The 24,345-nt window shown below is 46.1% G+C and overlaps 1 protein-coding gene across 1 annotated transcript in view; it reads left to right on the forward strand.

The window, feature by feature from the left end:
* The first annotated feature begins 5,748 nt into the window (after positions 1-5,748).
* Positions 5,749-24,345, forward strand: part of ITIH6 (inter-alpha-trypsin inhibitor heavy chain family member 6) — a 44,862-nt gene continuing 26,265 nt past the window's right edge. The window contains exons 1-3 of the mRNA XM_061614098.1: positions 5,749-5,837; positions 10,322-10,357; positions 18,330-18,484. Coding sequence (XP_061470082.1) covers positions 5,799-5,837; positions 10,322-10,357; positions 18,330-18,484 — 230 coding nt within the window. The 5' untranslated portion in view covers positions 5,749-5,798. The remainder of the gene's footprint in view (positions 5,838-10,321; positions 10,358-18,329; positions 18,485-24,345) is intronic.

Consider the following 24,345-nt stretch of genomic DNA (forward strand, 5'->3'; position numbering starts at 1 on the left):
CGGGTTCTTGCTTATTCAGTCCCCGTCTCCTCTGGGTTGTTGGGTTGTCCTCTAGATGAAGGGAAAACTGGGGGATCGGGTTCCGCAGGCCCAAATGCCACGACATGGGGTCGAACAAATTTCGCAGGTACCCAATGTGGCCCGGTTGGTGTTAGGACTGCTGCGTAGCCTCTACCCCAAGTGATGAGGGGGACCAGGTGGCTCCACGCCTTTCCGGGTAATAGCCTATATGTTACCAACGGACGGGGTAGAGGTTCCTGGGTTCTAAAGTGCCGCTCTGTTCTCGAAAATGAAGATAAAGAAGAAGTAGTTATAGTTAAGTTTAAATGATTAAGCGTATATAATGTACTTGCAAGCCATTCTTCACAATGGAAAACATTCACAGGGGCAACTCCCCCTTTTTTGTTTTGGACTTCGAGGGCTTGTTTTAAAGTTCGGTTTGCACGTTCAACAATTGCTTGCCCTGTAGAGTTATAAGGAATACCAAAAGTATGTGTCACTCCCCATTTAGATAGAAATATAGCAAAGTCAGTGGCACAATAGGCTGGAGCATTGTCTGTTTTAAGTGCGGCTGGAACTCCCATGACCGCAAAACAGCGGGTGAGGTGATTGATTACATGTTTTACAGCTTCACCTTTTTGGGGAGTGGCCCAAATGTAGCCTGAATGAGTATCAATAGTGACGTGAATTTTGGACCATTGTCCAAATGGGAGAAAGTGGGTAACATCCATTTGCCATAGCTGGTTACTTTGAGTCCCACGGGGGTTTATTCCTATTGGGGGATGTTGTAAATGTTGAGAACATTGAGGGCATTGTTGAATTATAGCCCTGGCCTCATCCATTGAAATGTTAAATTGTTTGTGCAACCTTTTCGCATTTTGGTGATGTAGTGCATGGCTGGCAAACAGGTCAGTAGTGCATGCCAAGGTCCTGAGTTGTTGATCTGCATAAGTATTTCCTTCTGAAATGAACCCGGGAAGGGGTTGATGGCTACGGATATGAGCCACATAGAAGCATTCAGTACGTGCCTCTATTAATTTTTGCAAGGTCAAAAATAACGACCACAGGTTTACATCCATCTGGGGGGAAATATAACTCCCCGCTATACAGGTGACGACATTCGCACAATACTGACTGTCTACCACCACATTAATTTCTTGATGTTGGAAACGCTTAAATGCTAGGATAATAGCTGCCAGCTCCGCTCGTTGGGCGGATTTTTGTGGCAGAGTAAACTCTGTTCTCCATTGTTGGTCAAACCATGAGACTACTCCACGGGTGGGGCTGCCATCCGTGAAGAGGGTCAGTCCCTCCCGTAATGGGGCAGTGGCAACCAAATTGGTAGACGTTATGGGTAACATTTTCACGGTTTGTAGGCGAAAGTCGGACGGATAGTGACAGCTGACTTGCCCCACAAACCCTTCCAGAGCTATTTGAAGGTGCTCTGACTGCTGTAGTAGTTGTTCCCATTCTCCTAATGGCATTGGTATCATTATTTTGGTCAAGTCAATGCCTAATAATTGTTTGGCTCTTACGCGTCCTTTTGCCAATATGACGCTTAATTGTTGGGGAAGTGTCGTAATGGTGCCTCTCAAGTTATTACCGAGGTATAACCATTCTATAACCCGTACAGGATTTTTATCTTGTATTTCTTGTAAAAGGGGGGCTGTGGGTTGTCGTGCCGTGATATCTTTTAAGATAGCTATGGAAAGCGGGGTGTTTGCTCGGGCCCTATCCGTCCAAATAGTTGCCAAGACTCTTTCTAGTTGTATGATGACTGCCTTTTGAGCACTGTTTAAGGTGATCAGCTCCGCAGGGTGACTATGGCCTTTGAGAGCAAGAAATAGTGGTTGTAAAAATTCAGTCGGTAGTTTTACATAGGGACGTATCCAATTAATGTCCCCTAATAACTTTTGTAATTCAACATATGTAATTGGATTTTTTAAGCTAAATTTTGGATAGTTAGGAATTGTATATGACTGCATCATTTTATGACCAAGATACTTGAAAGGTTCTTGGGTTTGTACCTTTTCCGGGGCTATGGTCAATCCGTATTGTGCCAAGATTGTGGTCAACTGTGTAAGCCAGTCTGTAGGTAACTTAGGACCCGCCACTAAAATATCATCCATATAATGATACACCAAGAGGTTTGGATGCTTGTCCCTGAAAGGTTGCAACGCCGTGTCAACAAACATTTGACACATGGTTGGACTATTTAGCATACCTTGTGGCAAAACTTTCCATTGGTATCGTGATGTTGGGCGATGATTGTTTGTGGTGGGGACTGTAAAGGCAAAATACTTACAGTCTTGTGGCTGTAGTGGTATGGAGAAAAAACAATCTTTTAAATCAATAATCGCTAATTCATAACTTTCCGGAATCAAATTTGGATTAGGCAACCCACATTGCAATGCTCCCATAGGTTGTAGAATTTCATTAATCTTTCTAAGATCATGTAGAAGCCGCCACTTTCCAGACTTTTTTTTGATTACGAACACAGGGGTATTATAAGGGCTTACTGAAGGTTCTATATGGTTTTGTTGTAATTGTTCAGAAACTAATTCTTTCAGGGCAGTCAGTTTCTCTCGGGTTAACGGCCACTGATCCACCCATATAGGATCAGAGGTCTTCCACGACAAGGGCGCTGCAATTTTCATATCTAGTCAGGTATCGTCAAGGTGGCGCCAATCTGTTGCAGAAGATCTCTACCCCACAAATTAAAGGGTACTTTCAATACACAGGGTTGGATATGGCCCAGAATCTGGTCGGAGGCAAGTGTGGAGACTGGTAGCCAGCGGGCACTTTGGCATGCCTTTTGAGTACCTCCCACCCCGCGCACTTCAGGAGCCTGTTCTAGGGGCCACATTGAGGGCCATTCTGCTAGACTGATGACGGATACATCGGCTCCTGTATCTAAAATTCCTGAAAAGAACTTACCACCCACTCTGTACTGTTCCACGGGCTTTCCAGCGGGAGAGGGGTGAATCACGGCCGCCGTCAGATGTGCCTCTTCCGTTGATCGGGTAGAGCCAAATCCACCAGTTCTCTGCCTGTCTGTTTCCGTCGTTGGGGGAACGTAAGGAACAGTTACAAGTTGCGCCCATGAGTCTCCTTCTTTAATGGCCATAGGTAGATGGCTCCAAGCCTGGACCTTAATTGTTCCGGTGTAGTCGGAATCGATTACTCCGGGAATGATGTGAATACCCGCTTTTCCAGACGAAGAGCGGGGCAGAACCAGGCCAACCGTCTGAGGGGGAAGGGGTCCTGTTAACTGGGTATCAAACACTAGTAATTCTCCAGGGAGCTTTGTTTCAATATTTTGGACTGCTACTAAGTCAATTCCTGCACTCCCCTTGGTGGCTGGTGGCCGATTAAAAAAGATTTTCTTCGGTTGTCCCCTTATTGTCAACGGGTTTCCCGACCGACACTGATTTGCCCAGTGATATCCCTTCTGACATTTTGGACATTTCTTTGAGGGTCTTTTTTCCGCCCCCGTCCCTCCTTTAAATGCTCCCCCTCCTGGGGCTCTACACTCCCTTTTAAAATGACCCGGTTTTTGACAATTAAAGCAGTTCCCAGTGGGCTTGGAGCCTCTCTGCAATGCCCCTGCTAACAAATTCATGGAGAATCCCTGGCTTCCTACCTCCGCGCAAGCCCTAATCATATCCTCTAGCCCATAACTCGAGCGATGTATGACACTTTGCAACACCTTTTTACAGTCCGGATTAGCATTTTCAAAGGCCAACTTTAATAAGAGCTCGCCTTGTGCTTCCCCATTTTCCACTTGTCTCGAGATCGCTTCTTTCAACCGGTCTATAAACTGAGCATAGGGCTCGCTATGTTGCTGTTTTATTACCGAGAACGATTTCGTCGGCTTTCCCATTTCCGGTACTCTCTTAAAGGCTCTTTGCACACACTGTCCTATAGCCGCAAAGGCATTAGCCGGGAGTTGGATCTGCATATTGATATTCTCAAATTGACCTGTACCATAAATTTGTTCAGGCGTGATCCCCGCTGCGTTAATCACAGTTGCAGCCATTCGATACTCACTGTCCCATACAACATACTGGGCTGGAGTCAAGATCATTCTAAACAGATCTTTCCAATCTCTGGGTGCCATGGTGTATCCATTGGCTATTCCCTCTATCATTCCGCTCACGAAAGAAGAGCGGATTCCGGTCTCAGTGATCGCTTTTCTAAGTTCCCGCATCACTGAGAACGGCAAGGAGCTCCATTGAGCTACCACCTGCCCTTGATTATCCTGTACGTAACTAACAGGGAAGAATGCCGGTCCCGTTCCGGCTTCCCAGATGTCATCTTCCCAGAAGTTCGTCCCATTCTTTCGTGCTTCCTCAATTCCTGCTCTCACCGCCCCAAGGGTCGCAGCAGGTTTTGCCACTGTCGCTGCAGCGGTGTATGGCGGAGCTGCCTCCGTCGGGGGAAGTACCTGAGGGTACTTGAGCTTGGGCACCTCCTGTAAGAGAGATGCCGGCGGGGCAGTAGGGGATGCCTTGAAACCTAAATGCCCTACTGCCCGCGAAACCGCTTGCCACGCGACAAGATGTCATGGCGCAGCCCGGGGTTCCTCTTTTAAGTATGCCCCTAATTTTCCCCATGTATCCTTATCAAGTCTCCCCTTCTCAGGATACCATGGGCACTGACAGACTATTTCCTTTAAGAGACTCTCGATCTCCCATAAGGTAATGTCCTTGTCCTTATTCGGGCGCTGCACCAATTGGTGGAGCTCCTTAGCGTGCCTTCTCTGCTCCGTAGATAATTCTCCCCCCATACTCATGGGACTACGAATGTAGTGGTGCGCAGACTTCTCCAGTCGGTGAGTAAGGTTGCTCCCCCGGCGCATTCCTGCTGATCACGTCGGGGTCACCAGCTGTAGAGCGAAGAAGGACGCGAGACAAAGATCATGGGCGAGGCATCCCGAGCACTCTCGGTTGCTTGTATTTATTGCAAGACATAAACAAATTACGTAAGTAGCTGAGCAATAATTGGAGGATGATTACATCGTGTTCTTTTCTGATTGGTGATTAGCGTGCGTGATTGTAGTGTGAGCAGCTCCTGACTTAGCAGTCGCAGTTGTTTATGCTGTTCGGTGATTTTGCATGCCTGCCCTCTTGGCCCGTGGTGTGCCAACGTGTCAAGTAGGCAGGCAGCAATTTTCCTACATTAGATGAGGACCAAAAGGAACTATGTAAAGTCACCGAATAGATTCCTGCGCTGAGGAAATTTCTCCCTTCCTTCCACACATACAGCGACTTTGGGAATTTTCTGTTCCTCCATTAGGAAGAAGTCTTTGACCTATTTTTGGTCTCTTCTCTGCCAAGGAACACTGCAGCAGGTACAAGCAGGAGCAATGCTAGTCATTTTGCAGTGACCCTTTTCTGTCCCCTTGACTACCTGGACCCATAGTCTATTTACACAGCATATTTGTGGCCTGTTTATTTTTTTCCAGAGCCCTCATCAAGTGCTGAAAACAAGACACTTCAGAATATTTTGTTTTCATTTCATCTTACGGAGTAGTGAGTGAAACTGGCCACCTTCCAGTCTTGGATGCATGGACAATCAAGGCTTGTATCAGGATGAATGCTACATTTATAGGTCCTTTTTATATAAAAAAATAAAAAGAAACCTAAGGTTTAAAAGTACAAACGAAAGAGATGCCAAGGAGGTGTTCTCATCCACAAAGCCTTCTGCAAAGACAAGGCAAAACTTTCATAACAGCCATGGACCAGCTCCGGGGATATTATTTCTATCTCTTCCTGATCCTGCCACCTTTAGGAACTATGGGGCACCCTATTCAAATCCACATACCTTCCCATGAGGTAAGTCCTACTGGGAGCTGGACAAATGTAAAGCTGCAATGATGCCCTGCTGTTTGCTTGGCCATTTTTGTTTTTAAGGTAATAGGAATACTGAGGGATAATGTCAGTTGGAGGCAGCAGTGTCAAATGGTTCAAGAGCAGTAGAGAGGTTGAATCCCAAGATTTTTGAGTTCTTCTCCTGCCTTTGAAAAATAAATGGGATCAAGGAGGTGGAGAAAGGAAGGGGGGGGAACTAGCAAATGTTCTCTCTCTTTTAGGACCAAATTGTCTAGAATTGTAGAGTGAACCAACAATGCAGAAAAGGCAAGTGGATATCTCAGTGTAGAAAGTAGTGAGCAAAGTATGGTGCAAATGCTTGAGTTACACAGAACACTTTATTGGGCAGAATGAAAAGGCTGGTTATATAATACATATGAGGAATAGCAGCTCTTCATTCTGCTAAATAAACAACTCAAAATCTTGCATAATCTTTTTCCAACAGAGACTGGTATTTTCTCCCCCTGTTTTTGTATTTCTTAACTAATGCGACAAAAACAGCATCCTCTCTGTTACAAGCAGCAAAGCAGTTTCAGAGATGCATTGATTTTCTGTCTTTTCCTCCCACTCTTCTTCTTTTCCCCTAAAACCACTGGTAGCCCACCCAGGAATTTTAGTTCTCAGTTACACAAGCTAAGGAATTAGTAGCTGAGGATCTGGCCCATTAACTCTGGCCAGCAGCAGAAGGAGTGAGTTACGTGCTGTCTGGAGCATTTCTCTTACACTGTGGTACTGGACCTTCATTGTTGTAGCTAACAGGAATCAGAGTCCCCATTCTCTAGGCAGTTTCAGGCAGTCACCGCCAGTGTGATATCTTGGTCCAAATCCAGTCAATGGCAGCTGTGACTCATTTCCATCCAAACTTCGATAGACCAAAAACCACAGCAGGTGCAATCCATGAATGGCAAGATTTGAAAACAGGCATTTAAAAAAATGTTTAGTATCCTAGAACAATTTTTACCACATGAAGCAATGTCTGCTATGAAACAAATGAAGAAAATGTGTCACATCTAATCGCACAGCCTTCTGTGATTTTCCAATGTTTTCTTAAAATCATGGTTAAATTAATTGAACTCCCAATGTTAACTTTCCCTTCTCAGCTCTTTCTGACTGCAGATAAATGTTTTTTTGGGGAAAGAACACATTACTTAAAAAAAATACATTTTGGATCCTTGTGGATTTGGCAGTGTTGTCTGAGAAGAAGGTGCCTTCCCCAATTTCATAAAGGCAGGGGAAATATGAGAAAGCTTTTGTGTTCTAAAGAGATCAAGGGAGGATATTTCTGGCACAAGAAGCTTGTGAAAATCCACTCCATGGCAAAAAATTAAAAAATCAGATGACAGGATGTCTACCCAGTGGTGGCTGGTGGCACCATGTTAGCGGGGCAGTGGAATCTGCTCTGGCTTTTAGTCTGAACTGTCAAGGAGCTGTCTAAGGTGATTTATATCAATGGATGTTGTGGAGAAGTTCCTAACTGATTATGTCCCTCCTCCATTGCTACCTTTAAGATGCCCCAAAACCACAACTGAAAGTGACTACTTCATTATGGCTCAAGGTAGGGCTGTCTCCATTTGTAAGCTAGCAGAAAATGTTTTCCTAAATGTGGAACTAACTCCCACATCAAAATAAATGACAAAGGAACCGTATCTGAATAGGCCTAGACTCTAGGCTTATAGAGTGTATGCCTCCCTACTAACTATCATATGTTGTTAGTACTTCGGCCTTTAAGAAGGCCGTTGGAAGAGCTGTTTGGGGGTTGTTTGGTTTTTTGGAGGGGTGTTGGCTGAGTTTTTGTTTGCCACTGGCCACATCCTCCTATTCCTATTGAAAAAGATAAATCAAAATATTTATACATGAAGCTGCCGTACATTGACTCAGACCATTGGTTCATCTCAGTATTGTCTCCTCCAGGGACAGCCAATATGGTGCTCCCCAGATGTTTTGGATTACAAATCCCATCATCCCTGGCTATCAGCCATTCTGCCTGAGACTTATGGGAGATTTAGTCTACAACATCTGGAGGGCCTACTAGGTATCCCTGGTCTACTTCTTTATTTATTTCAAGCATCTGTACCCCACCTTTCAGCCGAAAAGGCTCCAAAACTGCTTACAGATCAATAAAAAGCAAAGCAGTCCCTCCCCTCAAGTTTACAATCTCAAAGACACTGACTAAGGAGCAGCTCTCCATGGTGCCTAGCAGAGATTTCATCCAATTGCACCACATAATTGTCCTTTTAACTGGAGATGGCAAGACAAACTTGAGCTCAGGAGAACCACAGCCCTGCCTTCCAGGTGGTTGTCTTTTGTTTTCTTGATATTTGGGGAGGTAGGTTGAGCAAATTACCTGGGGGCATTGCAGCATTGCTGACGCTAAAGTGAAGGGGGAGTCCTATTAAGTATAATAAAGAATTTAAATCAGAGCAAAATATTTACATGTGGAAATGTTTGGGAAACTGAAATATAGAGATTAGCCCAAACCTACAGAAAAAATCAGTAGTGTGTTTGGGCACAGACAGACTTAGGGTAGAGGCACACTTACTGTTCTGCCGGTTCCAGTGCATCTCCACCTCTCTTTTCTGAAAATAGGGGCACACAACGCTAGTCAAACCCCGCCCTTTTTTACTGTAAAACCTGGTAGGAGCAGCTTGAGTGCATTTTTTAAAAATTGGCTTCAAAGAGATTTCGTAACTGATCGGCAGATCAATCCGTTCCTTCAGGGGTGGCCAATGGAAACACTTTGTTGTAGGCAACTAGTGTGCTCGCAGCCTTAATATATCTGCTGAGTCCCAATCCAGGGTCTTGCCCCTAGACTTATGCTGGCTGTATCTCCACCCAGTAGAAATGGCTATTTGTTTAAAGCAGGGGCAGAGCATAACCTTCTTTCCTGAGCTTGCAGTCATCAAAGGGGAAAGTATCTGCATGTTTGGAAAGAAATAGCCGGCTGAGCAATTCAAAACAAAGTTGGTAGAATTGGAAATGTCACCTGTGGTGGGGATGGCATGACCTGAAAGGAAGTAGGCAGTCCAGTGGATTCCCTGAGGTAACTTGCCTGGCTTTCAGAAGCTTAGGAAAATAACTTTGATGGACTCTTTGAAGACACCTGGCAAGATAGGTTAGTAATATACAGAAAGCAGGATGAAGGAAAATCCCAATTAGCCCACGAGTCCAAATATATATACACACAGAGAGATTGGTCATAAGGCACATCCTTAACAGAAAAAAGAACCTAAAGTTTTGTACATTCAAAGAAGAGGACACAGGTCTCCATTATTTGTGCAGAAGAGGGTATTTCAGCAGGTATCTGTAACTGTAATTCACATCATATGCATGTGTACAGGCTAGAATTAGGGCAGCATGGCACCTGCTAAAAACTGTACCCGACAGAAGGGCAAATGACCCTTTTCCAATATAAGATGGCAAAAATAAATGTGTTTGTCTCTGCATCCCTAGGCACAGTCTAGCTGGTCCAAACCAGACACAATTTCATTGTAAACAGGTTTTTAAGTTAGGTGAGTAGAACCTGTTTACAATGAAATTGTGTATGGTTTAAAGAAAACTACCTATTCCTGTAAACCAGACCCTGTGGTTTGGCAGGCTGTAGTCTGGAGGAAATAGCACTACTTTTTAAAAAAATGAGGGTCTGGCCTTTCCTAATCACTGAAGTTCACAGTCTGGGAATTGTCCTAAGCACCTAAAAAAATAAGAAGAGCCCTGTGTTGGATCAGACCCAAGTATTATCTAGTCCAGCATCCTGTTTTCCACAGTGACCAACCAGATATCCATGGGAAGCCCACAAGCAGAATAAAGGTATCTCCTGGATCCATTGCTGTACTTGGAAGATCAGGATGTTTGCAGCTGTAGCTGGAAGCTCTTTTAAACACATCCATCTGCATGGACTAAATTTGGATTTAGTCATCATCATTCATGTCTTTGGAAGGCATTTGATTACTCCTAGTCCTAGGTGGAGCTGCTTTTGAAAACTATTTCCCATGCAGTTTCTTGTATTTTAATTTGTTCCAGCACCTTCCCTTTTCCTTTTGAAATAGACCCAGAAGCATGGCTTATGTCAACACGAAGTCATGCTTTCAGTGTTGTGGGACCAACTCTGTGGAACTCCCTTCCACTAAGTCAGACAGGCACTATCCCTGCTGAGTTTTGGACACCAGATTATTTCAGGAGGCCTTTGCATCATCAATGCTTCTCAGTTGTTGTTTTTTATGTTAATTGTTTTAAAGTTCTGACTTTTTTTGCAGTTTAATTTCTGTTTTAAAATTCGCACATTGCATATTTTTTATTGTTGTAAGCCACTTTTATTTATGTATGTATTTATTATTTGATTTATATCCCACCTTCCTCCCGGCAGGAGCCCAGGGCGGCACTTTGAGACCTATATGGTGAAAAGCCAGATATACACTTTTAAAAATAAACTCTTTTTGTTTCTTCCATAGAGGTCTACGCGCCAAGTGAAAGCCCCAAAAACAGAGGTAGGTGATCATGTTCGATTACCAGTTGATTTTTTTACTGATCAGCCGTCCTTTTTACCACAGCCATATCAATGTAAGTAAGGCTTGTTCTACACATGAGGTGTTAGAATAAATTATGCTACTTTGTCTGTTGGTGATGGATGTCATTTTGAATGCGCCCCCAAATTTAAAATAAACAAACAGAAAACTGCCTGCAACAGGAAAACTTCCTATGAGACTGCTTGCCCTCGTCCTTTTTCTTAGCCATGGGCAAAGCCTTTTTCTTGTCCCTGGTCTCCACCAAATGGCGATCCAGGGACTTGCCAAAAAGATGCCCTCCTGCATAAGGGAGAACAGACAGGCTGGCCTTGGAATGGTGATCCATCTCCCACTGTTTAAGCCAAATGTTTCGTCTTAAGACCACTGCATACCCTAGGGCACGAGCAGTGTACTGCAGACTGTCCATGGAGGAACCTCCGGGACATGCCTGGTGACAGATGGAACCTCTTCCATCAGTGCTCTGACCCATTTGACCACTGCCTGGGCCAGGAAGGAGTTAGCCACCGATGCCCTCATGGCCAGAGCCGTGGCCTCATGCTCATGCCGAAGTGCTGCATCTGTCACTAGGGTCAGACAAGGAGTCCCCTTCCTTGGGGATAGCTGTTTTGGTGCCTAAAGCCGATACCAACTTGTCTATGGCCTGAACTTTCAGGCTGTCCATCACTGGAGAAGGAAGACTGTAAAGTTTTTTGGACAAAACGTGTGCCTTCTTTGGTTTGGCTGGCTGTTCCCATTCCTCCTTGACTATGTCTTTGAATAGCTTCAGAAAGGAAACGCCAGTAAACGTCTCCCCTGACCTAGGGAAGACATCTGAAGAGCCTTGCTGCCTCTCATCCCCAGCATCTACATTGAAAGGGATCTCCTTGGGCAACGCCAACTGCAGGCATGCCATAGCCTTGGTGATCAGCACTGAATATGTATCAAGCGAATAAAGCCTCTTGTGCACCGAAGGCGGAAGCGGAGCGTCATCCCCTGACAATTCACCCTCCTCCCTCTCTGACTCCTCCAAGCCAGAATCTAAAGGCCCAGTGGCCTCTAAGGAATCCGGGCTAAGGCCCTCTCCTCTGTGGCAACTCCTGGTCCCAGAAGAGCAGCCCTTGCCATGCCCTCTGTTGTGGCCTTTGCGTTTGGCCCTGCTGCTCGTTGCAACTGGACTAGAGCCAGAAGAAGAAGGACTATGAGGCTGAGCTTGAGAAAGGGGAGGGAGAGCACACTTGGCCATGTCTGGGCCTCTTCTTCTTGTGAGAGTGAGAGTGCTTGGCTAGTGAGGCTCCCGCTTCCCTCATCATGGCCCTACTAATCTATTTCATCATGGTCGAGGAAGAGCCTTCTTCAGACTCATGATGATGCCTGGACCTCTTGTGGCAAACGCCCCCCCCATGCTGTATGGATGTAGTCCCCCCCCCGCTGAAGGGGAAGGCAACATGGCCCCTGCCACTGAGGCCAAGGTATCAAGAGGAGTATCATCCTGATGTTCCCCCTCTCTTTGAGACAAGGCATCCTCCTCCAAGGAAGACTGATGCTCCGTTGACGCAGCCATTTAAATTTGGGGGGGGGTCAGGGCTACGTGGGCGCCCCTGCCAAGACCCCTTTGGTCCTCAGGTGGTCGGGGAAATTGGGGGGAAACTGGCAGCTGCTGGTGTCCTTGCGCTCCCTCCTTTCCTGCGTAAAGCGCGCAGTGCCTTCCCACCTCTGAGTGAGACTGGAAAAGGCGGGAAAACACCCATCCCTTTTGAATCTGCAATCTCCCTGCTGAGAAAGTGTGACAGGGCAGGAAAAAATCAGAACACTCCCACATGAACGTGATCCAGGTCCCAAAGGACTTTCTGGAAGCCTTCCGCTGCTAGGTCCCATCACCATGCAAAGCCCTAGCCACCGTGCATTGCCGCGCTGTCGGCGCTACGAAGAGACAGAGGGGGGCCTGGGACGCTTCCTGGCTACCCCCCTTGTGGTTGCAAAAACCTCCTCAAACGGGAAGGAGACATCGGCTGGTGAGCATAAAAAAGACTCCGCTGCCCTGAGGCTGCGGAGGGGCCTGAGACAGCTCCCGGCTACCTTCCGCCCCAACCTGACGGAATGCGGCACATTGGTACTTACTGCCACCCTGAGGCACAGGGATCCAGTGCCTGCAAGGGAAGAGGACCATCACCGCCCAGGGAGGGAGAGCCATCTGCCTGCTTTGCTGCTGCTGCTTGGCCAACATCTCTGCTCTCTCCTTCTTGGGCTCCTGCTCTGCACGTGGGCACCTTGCAGGACCAGGCTCCAGGTGGCGTTATACGTGGGAAGAAGAACGGTCTTAGAGCTGGCGTTTGGGCGCACAGAATACGGGACTGTGTCTTCTGTGTGGGTTTGAAGTGGATGAATGGGTGTTATATGAGTGTATGTTGTGAGTGAATGTGTATTTTTATGTATATGAGTTTTTTGTATTTATAGTTTATCATGTGCCTCGGGAAGAGATTTTATCATCAAGAGGGGAGACCTGAGGGGGGCCCAATTGCCGTAGTGACGGGTAGAGGGAGGTATGGTGATATGAGAGGGACGTGCCAGGTAAGGAGAACGCGGCCCAGACATGTAGTGGCTGTGCCACGTTCTGGTCCTTCTCATACCCGCAGGGTTGTTGGTTGTCCTATCAGCCAACTCTCAGATCTCCAGTTGCTGCTTTTTAATGCCAGATCGGTACATAATAAAACCTCCCTCGTCCATGATTTGATTGTGGACGAGGTGGCCAATCTGGCATGTATAACCGAGACCTAGGTGGGCGAACAGGGAGGAGTTAGTCTCTCCCAGCTCTGCCCACCAGGGTATCTGGTTCAGCATCATGGTGGATCTGAGGGTCGGGGAGGTGGGGTTGCTGTGGTCTATAAGAGTTCCATCTCACTCACCAAGCACCATGTCCATGCAATCACTGGTCTGGAGTGTTTGCACCTTGTGCTGGGCCAGAGGGACAGACTGGGAATCCTTTTAGTGTACTGCCCACCTTGCTGCCCAATGGCTTCCCTAACTGAGCTGACGGAAGTGGTCTCGGAGATACTGTTGAGTTCCCCCAGACTATTAGTACTGGGAGATCTCAACATTCATGCTGAGGCTACTTTGTCTGGGGCAGCTCAGGACTTCATGGCCGCCATGACAACCATGGGGCTGTCTCAATATGTTAGTGGCCCAACACATACATCGGGGCATACTCTTGACCTGGTCTTTGCTACCGGACATGGGGATAGTGATCTGGATGTGGGGAGTTTTACATCTCTCCCGTTGTCATGGACAGATCATTGCTTGCTGAAGTTTAGACTTTCAGTAGCCTTTTCCCTCTGCAAGGGTGGGGGACCTATTAAATTGGTCCGCCCCCGGAGACTAATGAATTCTGAAGGTTTTCAAAAGGCTCTGGGGGTTTTTCCGGCTGATAAGACTGGCGCTCCTGTCGAAGCCCTGGCCGATCTGTGGAATACAGAGATGACCCGGGCTGTTGACACGATCGCTCCTGCGCGCCCTCTCCTATGTAGAGCTCATACAGCTCCTTGGTATACTCCGGAGCTGAGAGCGATGAAACAAGACAGGAGGCGGCTTGAGCGGAGATGGAGACGAACTCCTGACGAATGCAATTATGAGCTGGTTCGTGCTTCTACTAAGCTCTATGTAGGAGCGGTGAGGGCGGCAAAAAAACAACATTTCGCCACCACTATTCAGTCATCTCTCTCACGCCCACGGGAGCTTTTTAAAGTGGTTCGTGGCCTACTTCATCCAGGCCTACAAGATACGGCAGATACATCGGTAGCTCAATGTAATAAATTTGCTGAACACTTCCAGCATAAGATCTCATGCATTCGCCGGGACTTAGACTCCTATTTAATAGCAGTTAATCCTACTGAGGTGTCCGGAGCACAGTCTTGTCATGTTTTGTTGGATGAGTTTCAGTTGGTTCAGTTCGAAGACGTGGACAAGGTGCTTGGACAGGTTCGTGCGACCACTTCGGTACTGGATCCTTGCCCCTTTTGGCTAATTAAAACTAGCAAGGAAGGAACAGTTGGCTGGGCCAAGGAAGTGATTAATGCCTCTTTACGAGAGGGAGTGGTCCCTGGCTGTCTGAAAGAGGCGGCAGTGAGACCACTCCTGAAAAAACCTTCCTTGGACCCAGAGGATGTCAGCAGCTACAGACCAGTAGTCAATGTTCCGTTCCTGGACAAGATCCTGGAACGTGTGGTTGCTGACCAGCTACAGGCGCTATTGGATGAAACCGATTATCTAGATCCATTTCAATCGGGGTTCAGGCCTGGTTTTGGCACTGAGACTGCCTTGGTCGCCCTGTTTGATGACCTATGTCGGGAGAGAGACAGAGGGAGTGTGACTCTGTTGATTCTCCTTGACCTCTCAGCGGCTTTTGATACCATCGACCATGGTATCCTTCTGGAGAGGCTTGCGGAATTGGGAGTTGGAGGCACTGCTTGGCAGTGGTTCCGCTCCTACTTAGCGGGTCGTCTCCAGAAGATAGTGCTTGGGGAACATTGCTCGACACCGTGGGTTCTCCAATGTGGGGTCCCGCAGGGTTCAGTTCTGTCTCCCATGCTTTTTAACATTTATATGAAGCCGCTGGGGGCAGTCATCAGGAGTTTTGGAGTGCGTTGTCATCAGTATGCTGATGACACGCAGCTCTACTTCTCCTTTACATTTTCTTCAGGTGAGGCAGTCGACGTGCTGAACCGTTGCCTGGCTGCGACAATGGACTGGATGAGAACTAACAAACTGAGACTCAATCCTGACAAGACTGAGATGCTGTTGGTGGATGGTTTCTCTGATCGGATGGTGGATATATACCCTGTCCTGGATGGGGTTACACTCCCCCTAAAGGAACAGTCATCTTAGACTCTTCCCTTTCACTTGAGGCTCATGTAGCCTCGGTGGCCCGGAATGCGTTCTACCAACTTCGGTTGGTAGCCCAGCTACGTCCCTATCTGAGTAAGGAGGACCTCTCATCAGTGGTACATGCTATGGTAACCTCGCGTCTGGACTACTGCAATGCACTTTACGTAGGGCCACCTTTGAAGACGATTCGGAAGCTACAGCTAGTGCAAAATGTGGCGGCCAGACTGCTAACAAGAACTAAGCGGTCTGAGCATATAACACCTGTGCTAGCCCGTTTGCACTGGCTTCCAATATGCTTCCGGGCCAGATTCAAAGTGTTGGTACATACCTATAAAGCCTTATACGGCGCGGGACCACGATATCTGTCGGAACGCCTCTCCCAATATGAACCGGCCCGTACACTATGGTCTACTACGAAGGCCCTCCTCCGGGATCCGACTCATAGGGAAGCCTGGAGAGTGGTGACAAGATCTAGGGCCTTCTCAGTGGTGGCCCCCGAACTATGGAATGGTCTCCCTGAGGAGGTGTGCCTGGCGCCGACACTATCATCTTTTCGGCGCCAGGTTAAAACTTTTCTCTTCTCTGAGGCATTTTAATTCCTGTTAATTCTAAATTATTATATTTTGATTTTAGACTGTACAGTTTTGTGTACAGTTTTGTGTTATTTTTATTGTATTTTTAATGTTCACCGCCCAGAGAGCTGTTGCTAGTCGGGTGGTATATAAGCTTAATTAAATAAATAAATAAATAAATGGAGGGGCCTGGGACTCCTCCCGGCTACCTAGCGCCTCGGTTCAAGGGAAGAGTGGAGGGCTGGCGGAACAAGACGCACCGCCACCCTGAGGCAATGGAGGGGCCTGGGACGTCTGCCGACTACCTCCCACCTTCAAAGAAGTTGTCCGCCGTCTCTGACCATTTAAAAGGTAAATTTCTTCTCCCCCCCCATCTGAACTAATCACTGATGGGCAGGGTCAGACAGAGAAGACAAAAACTGAGAACTACAACCTAAATAACTTTCCCACCCCCGTACCCCAAAGAGATACGGGAGCATACAGTAGACTCCGTTAACTCACTGGAGGCAGAGTCAAGACTCCCTCCCCCTTCTGGCTGGCCACCATCTAACACTTTGTTTCAGTTTGACTCTGTCTGCAGGAGGAGTTAACCCATTCCTGTATGCTCCATGACCCCACTGACCGAGAAACAACAAGCTCTTAAACTCACTGCTGGAACACCTGAGCCCACCATATTTGCTTCATTCATCTGTTACCTGATCTTGGTCATGATCCATGGGGATTACCTCAGTAGAGTTGCTTTTCTTTCCTCTAGGGCTGCATACACACCATACACATAAATCACATTCCCCTCCCTCAAAGAATCCTGGGAACTGTAGTTTACCCCTCATGGAACTGCGATGTGTACACATCCGAGGACTTAGTTCTGATTGTGATTAGGCAAAAACACTAAAACAGAACAAATAAACTGAGTATCAGTTGGTCCTTAAATGAGTTTTTGCTGCCACCACCCTATATTTATTTTAAAAATGGGCTGATAGGATACCACGGCTACCTGAGGGATAAATGTGATCCTCCAGACTTCTCTGTCTAGTCCTTAGGACTCTCTGTAGGCATGTGCCCAAGCCACATCTCTCACTGGCTTTGCTCTGTGCCCTCCTCCTCAACTGCTTTTGCCTGGCTGGAATGTGATTGTGTTTCTTGCTTGCCTGGATGGAGGGTGAGGAGGATGTATGGAGTGTGTGTTTTGTGTGTAGACGTCTAACTTTTACATAGCTGGAGTGTAGCTTACAGAACAAAAGTAAGAGTCACCACCGTTGCTCTGCCCATTTTTGCCTATGGCCTCCCCTGCCACTGGCATACAATGTCTGGTAGGTTGTCCATGACAGGATGCAGCCTGCGGGCTGAAGAATGTTTCCTACCCTCTACACTAGAGGCTAGCAGCTTGAGTGGTTGTAGATTGCCTGATCAGCATTATCCATTTGTGTATGTGCCTCACGTGGCCATGTCTATATAATGTTTAATTTAAAATATTATGGTCACATAGAGCAGGGGTTCCCAAACTGTGGTCAATGAGCTTCATGCAGGTGGTCCATGGTGTGTCTGTGGATTTGTGGTTGAAGATGGGAGATGGAACATCCATTGCATTAAATATTCATGTCGATTTTTAACTGTATTTTTATCTCTTATTTTGTATTTTATGGTATTGCTGTTTTAATTCTGTACATTTCAGTTCTATTGAATTCAAACTGTAATACAATAAATGCAATATATAAGAAATAAAAGAAGCAATGAAAATACAGTTAAAAATCATACAGCACCTAGGACAGCACATTACAGGTGGAAAAATAATTAAGTGGCCCACCTCAGCACTTTTCAAGTGGTCTGTGGGGGGGGGAATGGTTTGGGAACTACTCACATAGAGTATGCACATGAAGTTGTCTCTCTCCTCTCCCTGTGCACTTCCCCAAATTTGTTCTGGGAGTTCTCCCAACCCTCCTGAGAAGATTGGGTGTGTGTGCGCAGGGGCCACACAGGGAGAGGAGGAGACAAAGTCCCTTTGCAGCAGAGGCAGAAATCTTTGTGCTAACAAGACGACTCCACTGGATACAACCCACACTGGATGTCCTTCAGGGGTTAAAAAAGAATAAAAAATGGTGAACCACCACCACCCCATTCTGTCTGGAGTCAACCACTATGCATTAAAACCTAAGGAGAAAGGATGGCTTATAACGAAGGGCTACCTGTGAACACTAATCCTTTGTGAGCTTAATCAGTAAAGCACTATCAAATGATACACATATTGATCTCTGCATGAATAGATCTTATCTTGTGGCTTGAAAGGCCATAGTTACGGCTTTCTTTGTCCCCACTCTTGCTACAATCCATAGATAAACCAGGTGTGGGACAGAGGCCTTTGCCCTACTTAGAGTGTTCTCAAGGTTATTTTCTGCAAATTTCCACCCACCTTTCCAATGAGCCAGATAACACTTTTCAGAGGGCTCCTTGCTCAAGAATGAATGGCTGTGCTCCATTTTGACTATCCTTGTGATTTCTCTCTTTAGCTCATCATTTCTAGCTTCATGGTGCACTCAACAATTGTGTCCCGCTATGCTTCCACCCGAGTGTGGACTATTATGAGCAACCCACACACAGAGGCAAAAGAAGCTATCTTTGACCTGGACCTGCCCAGTTCTGCCTTCATCTCCAATTTTACCATGTGAGTCTGGGGTAGAGAAAGACAACCAGTGCATTCTAAGACACCATGACATAGCCATACTTTTATGAGACTGGAAGGAACGTAGTTCAGTGATAATGAACAAGCTGTGCATGCGAAAGGTCCCAACTTCAGTCCCTGCATCTCCAGTTAAAAGGTGCAGATGATGGGAAACCACCTCTGCTTCAGATCCTGGAAAGCTACTGTCAGTCAGAGAAGAGAAGACTGGGGTTGCTTCCAGATGACCTGTTTACAGAGCATTCATTCTGATTTATTTGCACAGAGATTAAATGACATTGGTTGTTTATTGAACATTCTGATTTATTTGCAGGAGGTTAGATACCATTGTGCCAAGCAAATGTCATCCCACTCTATCCAGGGCATTCATTCCCCCATAACTTTTCTTATCACAAAAAGTTTGACTTGTGGTGGGGAATTTGTTCTGCAAGAGTTCCAGATCAACTTTAATTGCACAACCTGAACTTTCTGGTATATAATTGAATCTTACCTGAAAATAGCAACAGTCTGGAAGTGTTTTGGGTTAGATGGGCTTGGTTTATACCTTATGGCAGTTTCTTATGTTCCATACACACACAGTCATTGTCCCACAGTGGATATTTATGTTCCAGCTCTCTTTGCATCACAACCTGTGAGCAAAAATTCTACTCTTGTGTGCCTCTATTATGTATACTGTATCTCCAAATTATAGATGAGTTAAACTAGTTTAATTAACATTCTTTTTCCCCTAGTGAATCCTCTGAATTGTGATCGAATTCAGTAAGGGGAATCTAAACATCTCTTACGCATATAATTCTCTACACTGCTCAAAATTACGGATCGCAGGATACCTTGAAGGAGCCCATGACAGTTATAGTACATATGTTTGAAATTTAAATGAAGTCCCTATATGAAAGGGGAACCCTCTATGAACATAAGTAATTACCTTATATTGAGTCAGACTATTGGTCCATCCAGCTGAGTATTGTTTTTGCTGCCATTAGTCAACATGATGTCCTCCAGATGTAGTCGGATTCCAACTCCCATCATGCCTGACCATTGGCCATGCTGACTGGGGCTTTGGAAGTAGAGCTCAATATCATCTGGAGGGCACCACCCTGGCGACCCTACACTAACTGGCAGCAGGTGTCTAAGGTTTCAGATAGGGGATGTTCCCAACCCTATCCAGAGATGCCAGAGATTGAACGTGAGACTTTGGCAACCTCTTTATTGAGCATTCATCCTGATTTGTTTGCACAAAGTTTGCAGGGAGGTCGTACAACATCAGCTGTTTATCGAGCATTCATTTCTGACTTGTTTGTGAGCAGATTGTATACAACATCACATCAAGCAATTGGTGCCCCGCACTCTTTAGTGCCTTTTCCCATCACTCTCCTTACTGCAAAAAGTCTAATATTTTTTACAAGAGGGTTTGTTCTGGAAGAGCTCCAAAGCCACTTTAAATTCACAACCTGAGTTTGCCGTTATGTGCTTGAACGCCACTTGCAAAATAGCGACAGTCTAGAAGTGCCACTTCTGTAGGCAAAGCAGATGCTCTACCACTGAGCTACGGCCTCTAGACCAGCACAGCAAATCACCATTGGAGAATTCCCTGCAGTGACGTGGTTGGGATGAGAGTAATGCATGAGTAAGAGTGGGTAGAAAAAGAGATGGGTGAGAGGAAAGAAAAAACAAAGGAGAAAAGGAGAAGAAAAAGTGAAGAGTGAACAGTTTAGATGGCCCAGTCAAGATGAGTGCAATGGAGTAGAGCAAGGAAAGGAGCCCAATCAGTGCTGCCAATCAACCATTGAAAAAACACCTGTTACTTTTCTCGCCTTTCAAATCCTTTAAGAAAGAGGGCAAAGGCAGAGTTTGCGTTGCTTGGGCTCACATTGGAAAGAGGACTTAAGGTACTCGGGATAGTGATCAAGAGGGGTAACTTGTGTTTTATACAGGATTGGTTGCTCATATATTGTCATAATTATACAGCCACAAGAGTGGCTGTATACTATAGCCAGCAGGGATTTTTCACATTCCGCAATGTTAAATTGAAAATACCCCCCATGCCATTCTGATGCTTCCCATAAGCTCATTTCAAAACAAAACCTTACAAAGCTTAGTCCTGAAATCAGAAACGCTTAAGCAACCCTCTCAATTTTCATGGCGATACACAAAACAGAGACAATCGAGAGTTCAAAGTCTAAAAAGAGAGGGGGAAAACCCAGAGCCCTTTTGGACTTTTTTCTCTGAAAGTTCTCATAATCTGTTGAAATTCCTTAAAAATCACCCATCTTCACAGAGTACCTGTAATCCTAATACTGACCTTGCCCCATATCCTGACCTTCATCTTCTGCAATTTAAAAGTTAAAAAAATGCCTGGCTGATTTTTAATTAATTTAAGAAATTTTGGCTGGAACCCTATGATAACTAGGGGCATGCTCAGTAAGAACCAACTGCCAGTGTTCTAAAAGCCTCCCAGCTGCTGGGCTTGGCTAATCAGAGGGCCACACCCACACCAGACTTTGATTTCACGTGAGACAGTCATGGCTTCCCTCCGAGAATCCTGGGAAGTGTAGTTTGTGAAGGGTGCTGAGAGGAGACTGCTATTCTCCTGACAGAGCTCCAGTGGCCAGAGTGGTTTAACAGTCAGCTGCTCTGATTGAAGTCTGTGAGGGGAACTCTCAGCACCCTTCACTAACTACACTTCCCAGGATTCTTTGAGAGAGGCCATGACTCTCCAAAGTGAAATAAAGGCCTGGTGTGGATGTGGCCAGGGACAGCTTTGGTTTAAATTTGGGTGGGAGGCTACATGTGCCTTCTGTAGAATAAAAAGGTGAGGGAAACACTGAAAAGCAATGATAATGTTCACAATGTTTTCTTTTGGAAAGGAAAGGGGCTTCCCCTCTGCCCAGTGCCCAACCACCCAATCTCCTCCCCTCCTCCCTTCCCTGCCGCTCCCCCGGGTCAGTGTTGCACTACGACCTGGGAGACCAGGGTTCAAATCCCCACACAGACATGAAGCACCCTGGGTGACCTTGGGCCAGTCACTGCCTGTCAGCCCCAGAGGAAGACAATGGTAAAACCACCTTTGAATACCATTTACCATGAAAACCCTATTCAAAGGGTCGCCATACGTTTGGCTGACTTGAAGGCAGTCCATTTCCATTTTCAAACATGATTGCACAGAAATAAATCCCATTGAACTCAAAAAGTATGCAAATGATCAAACTAGGGTTGCCAGGCCCAGCCTCCAAGAGGTCTTCTGTATCTTTAAAAGTTGTGCAGGGGGAAGGGAGAATTTCACCTTGTGGTTTTTCCTATTACAGTGTTGCAAGAAAACCTGTACTTGGCTGAATTTTCTCTTCTCTTAAAGAGACAGAATCATTTTCAGGCCCTGAGCCTGACAACCCTAGATCAAACCCACCCTCCCTTCTCCCTCCTATCCCCTCCCTCTTGCCCCTTCCCTCCCCTTTCCTTTGCCCCTCCCTACCCATCCCCTTCCAATCCCTTCCTTCTCCTTCCCCTCCCCCCTCCCCCTTCCTCCTCCTCCCCCTCCCCTTCCTCCTCTCCATGGTCAGTTTTACCTATCTTAAGCATGATTGCACGGAAGTAAATACCACTGAATTCTATAAGCATACAAATGATCAAACCTGCCCTCCCCTCCCCCTTTCTTTGCCCCCCTCCAATATGCTCCTTCCCCATGGTAAGTTTTTCCTATCCTAACCATGATTGCAAAAGAGTAAATCCCATTGACCTCAATAAGCAGGCAAATGATCAGACCTGCTTTTCCCCTCCTTCCCCTCTCCCTTCCTCCTCCCCCCTCTTCCTTCTGCCTCCTCCCCTGCCCACTCCAGCCCTCCCTCCCTCCCCCCTGGTCAGTTTTACCTATCCTAAGCATGTTTGCACAAGAGTAAATCACACTGAACTCAATAAACATGCAAATGATCAAACTTGTCCTTCTCTTCCCCTCCCCCTCCTGCCTGCTCCCATCCCAGTCCTCCCCTCTGCCTTTCCTCCCCTCCCTCCTCCTCTTCCTCCTCCTCCCCTCCCCATCCCCTGTGGTCAGTTTCACCTATCCTAAGCATGATTGCAGGGGAGTAAATCCCACTGAACTCAATAAGCATGCAAATGATCAATCCATTCTCAGCAAACTTGCACAGGATCCCATTTCTTACCTCCCGGATTAAAAAGCAGGGAAATTCACTAATAGGCAAAAAACTTTGCGGTTTAAGAATGTACCTATAGCCCACAGATATTTCTATCAAACTTTAAAAAGCAGGGAAATTGGGCAGCTATAGTGAATGCACCAGGGGAGCAGGAGACCTGACCTCCTCTCTGAGATATTGGACTGTACAAATTTGTCAAAATGCAAACACAATTTGGGTTGGTCTTTCACAATCCAACCCACTTCCTGTGTAGCTTGGAAGAATTTGGTAACATGTGCCTCTGAGCATATAGTGAGTGGTGGCAATACCTGCCATCTCCAAAGATGGAGAATTATATTTTTGTATGTTTGTTGGTGTTCTTATTTTGCTTCTTTCCTGTGTTATTAATGTTTCTATGGAGAATCTAAACTAGTCCTCACAGGACTGTCAAAGGATGGGAATCCAAATTTGGCTATCGTCTTTTTCTTTGATTAGTTTTATTTTGTTGATGTGCACTGCTGTGTTTGTATATGCTGGAAAAAAATACAAATATTAACACACATGCATGCACGCACACACACAGAGCTGTTGCTGTATCCTTCACAGCTATTTTTATTATTTATCATTTATCATTTTATTCTATTTGTATCTATTAGGGTTGCCAGGTTCAATCCCTGAGACTGATCCTGCCAGGCCCAGCCTCCAAGAGGTCTTCTGTATCTTTAAAAGTTGTGCAGGGAGGAGGGAGAATTCCACCTTGTGGTTTTTCCCATTACAATGTTGCAAGAACACCGGCACTTGGCTGACTTTCTTTTCTCCTAAAGATACAGGATCAGTATCAGGGATTGAACCTGGCAACCCTAGTATCTATATATCTATTTGATCTGCAGGAATTAGCAGGTGAAGCATTTCACAGCATGGAGGTAAACTCTACCACCTGTTCATGTCTGCAGATCAAACACTTGACAATGGCACAAGGAGCCAAAATGTGGGAAACCTACTGGTTATGCTTACAGGGTTTGGTCTGAGAGAGCATGGAGCTGTTTGCAGAGTTGTGAGAAGCAGGGAATCCTGCACAGTGCCTTGGAAAAGCTGGAATGTGGTGTTCCAGCACCCCTTGGCAAGTTTTTCTAGTCCTAACCCCCTCCCACATCCTGGTGCTCTGAAGGAGCACAGGGATGAACCTTGTCTCTGAACAAGCCCCTCCCACCTCCTCATAAAGCTTCCTCACTGTGGAACACAGAGGAAGCTCCCCTGAGTGGGCAGAATCTTTGGGGATAAGGCTGGGGATTGTCCCTGCAGCCAAAGCAAACTTGGCGGCAGAGGCTGTTTGACGCTGGCTCTGCCTGCTCTTGGGCTCTGCCTGCTCGCAGGGCCTGGAACACAGGCAAGGCTTGTTCAAGCCGAGGTGAGATGTTTGTTTTCCTTCCCTGCCATGGCAAATGAGGTTGGTTTTTAATTGCAGAGGATGGGTTTGCCATGGGGGCGTTTTATTTATTTATTTATTTATTTATTTATTTATTTATTTATATCCTGCCCTTCCTCCCAGCAGGAGCCCAGGGCAGCAAACAAAAGCGCTAAAAACACATCAAAACATCATAAAAACAGACCTTAAAATACACCAAAACAAAACAACTTTAAAAACATTTTTTTAAAAAAGCTTTAAAAACATCTTTAAAAAAGGGTTAAAAACATAGTTTTTTTAAAAATAAAAAATATATT

The sequence above is a fragment of the Rhineura floridana genome, chromosome 3 (assembly GCF_030035675.1).
Source record: "Rhineura floridana isolate rRhiFlo1 chromosome 3, rRhiFlo1.hap2, whole genome shotgun sequence".
Taxonomy (NCBI): domain Eukaryota; kingdom Metazoa; phylum Chordata; class Lepidosauria; order Squamata; family Rhineuridae; genus Rhineura; species Rhineura floridana.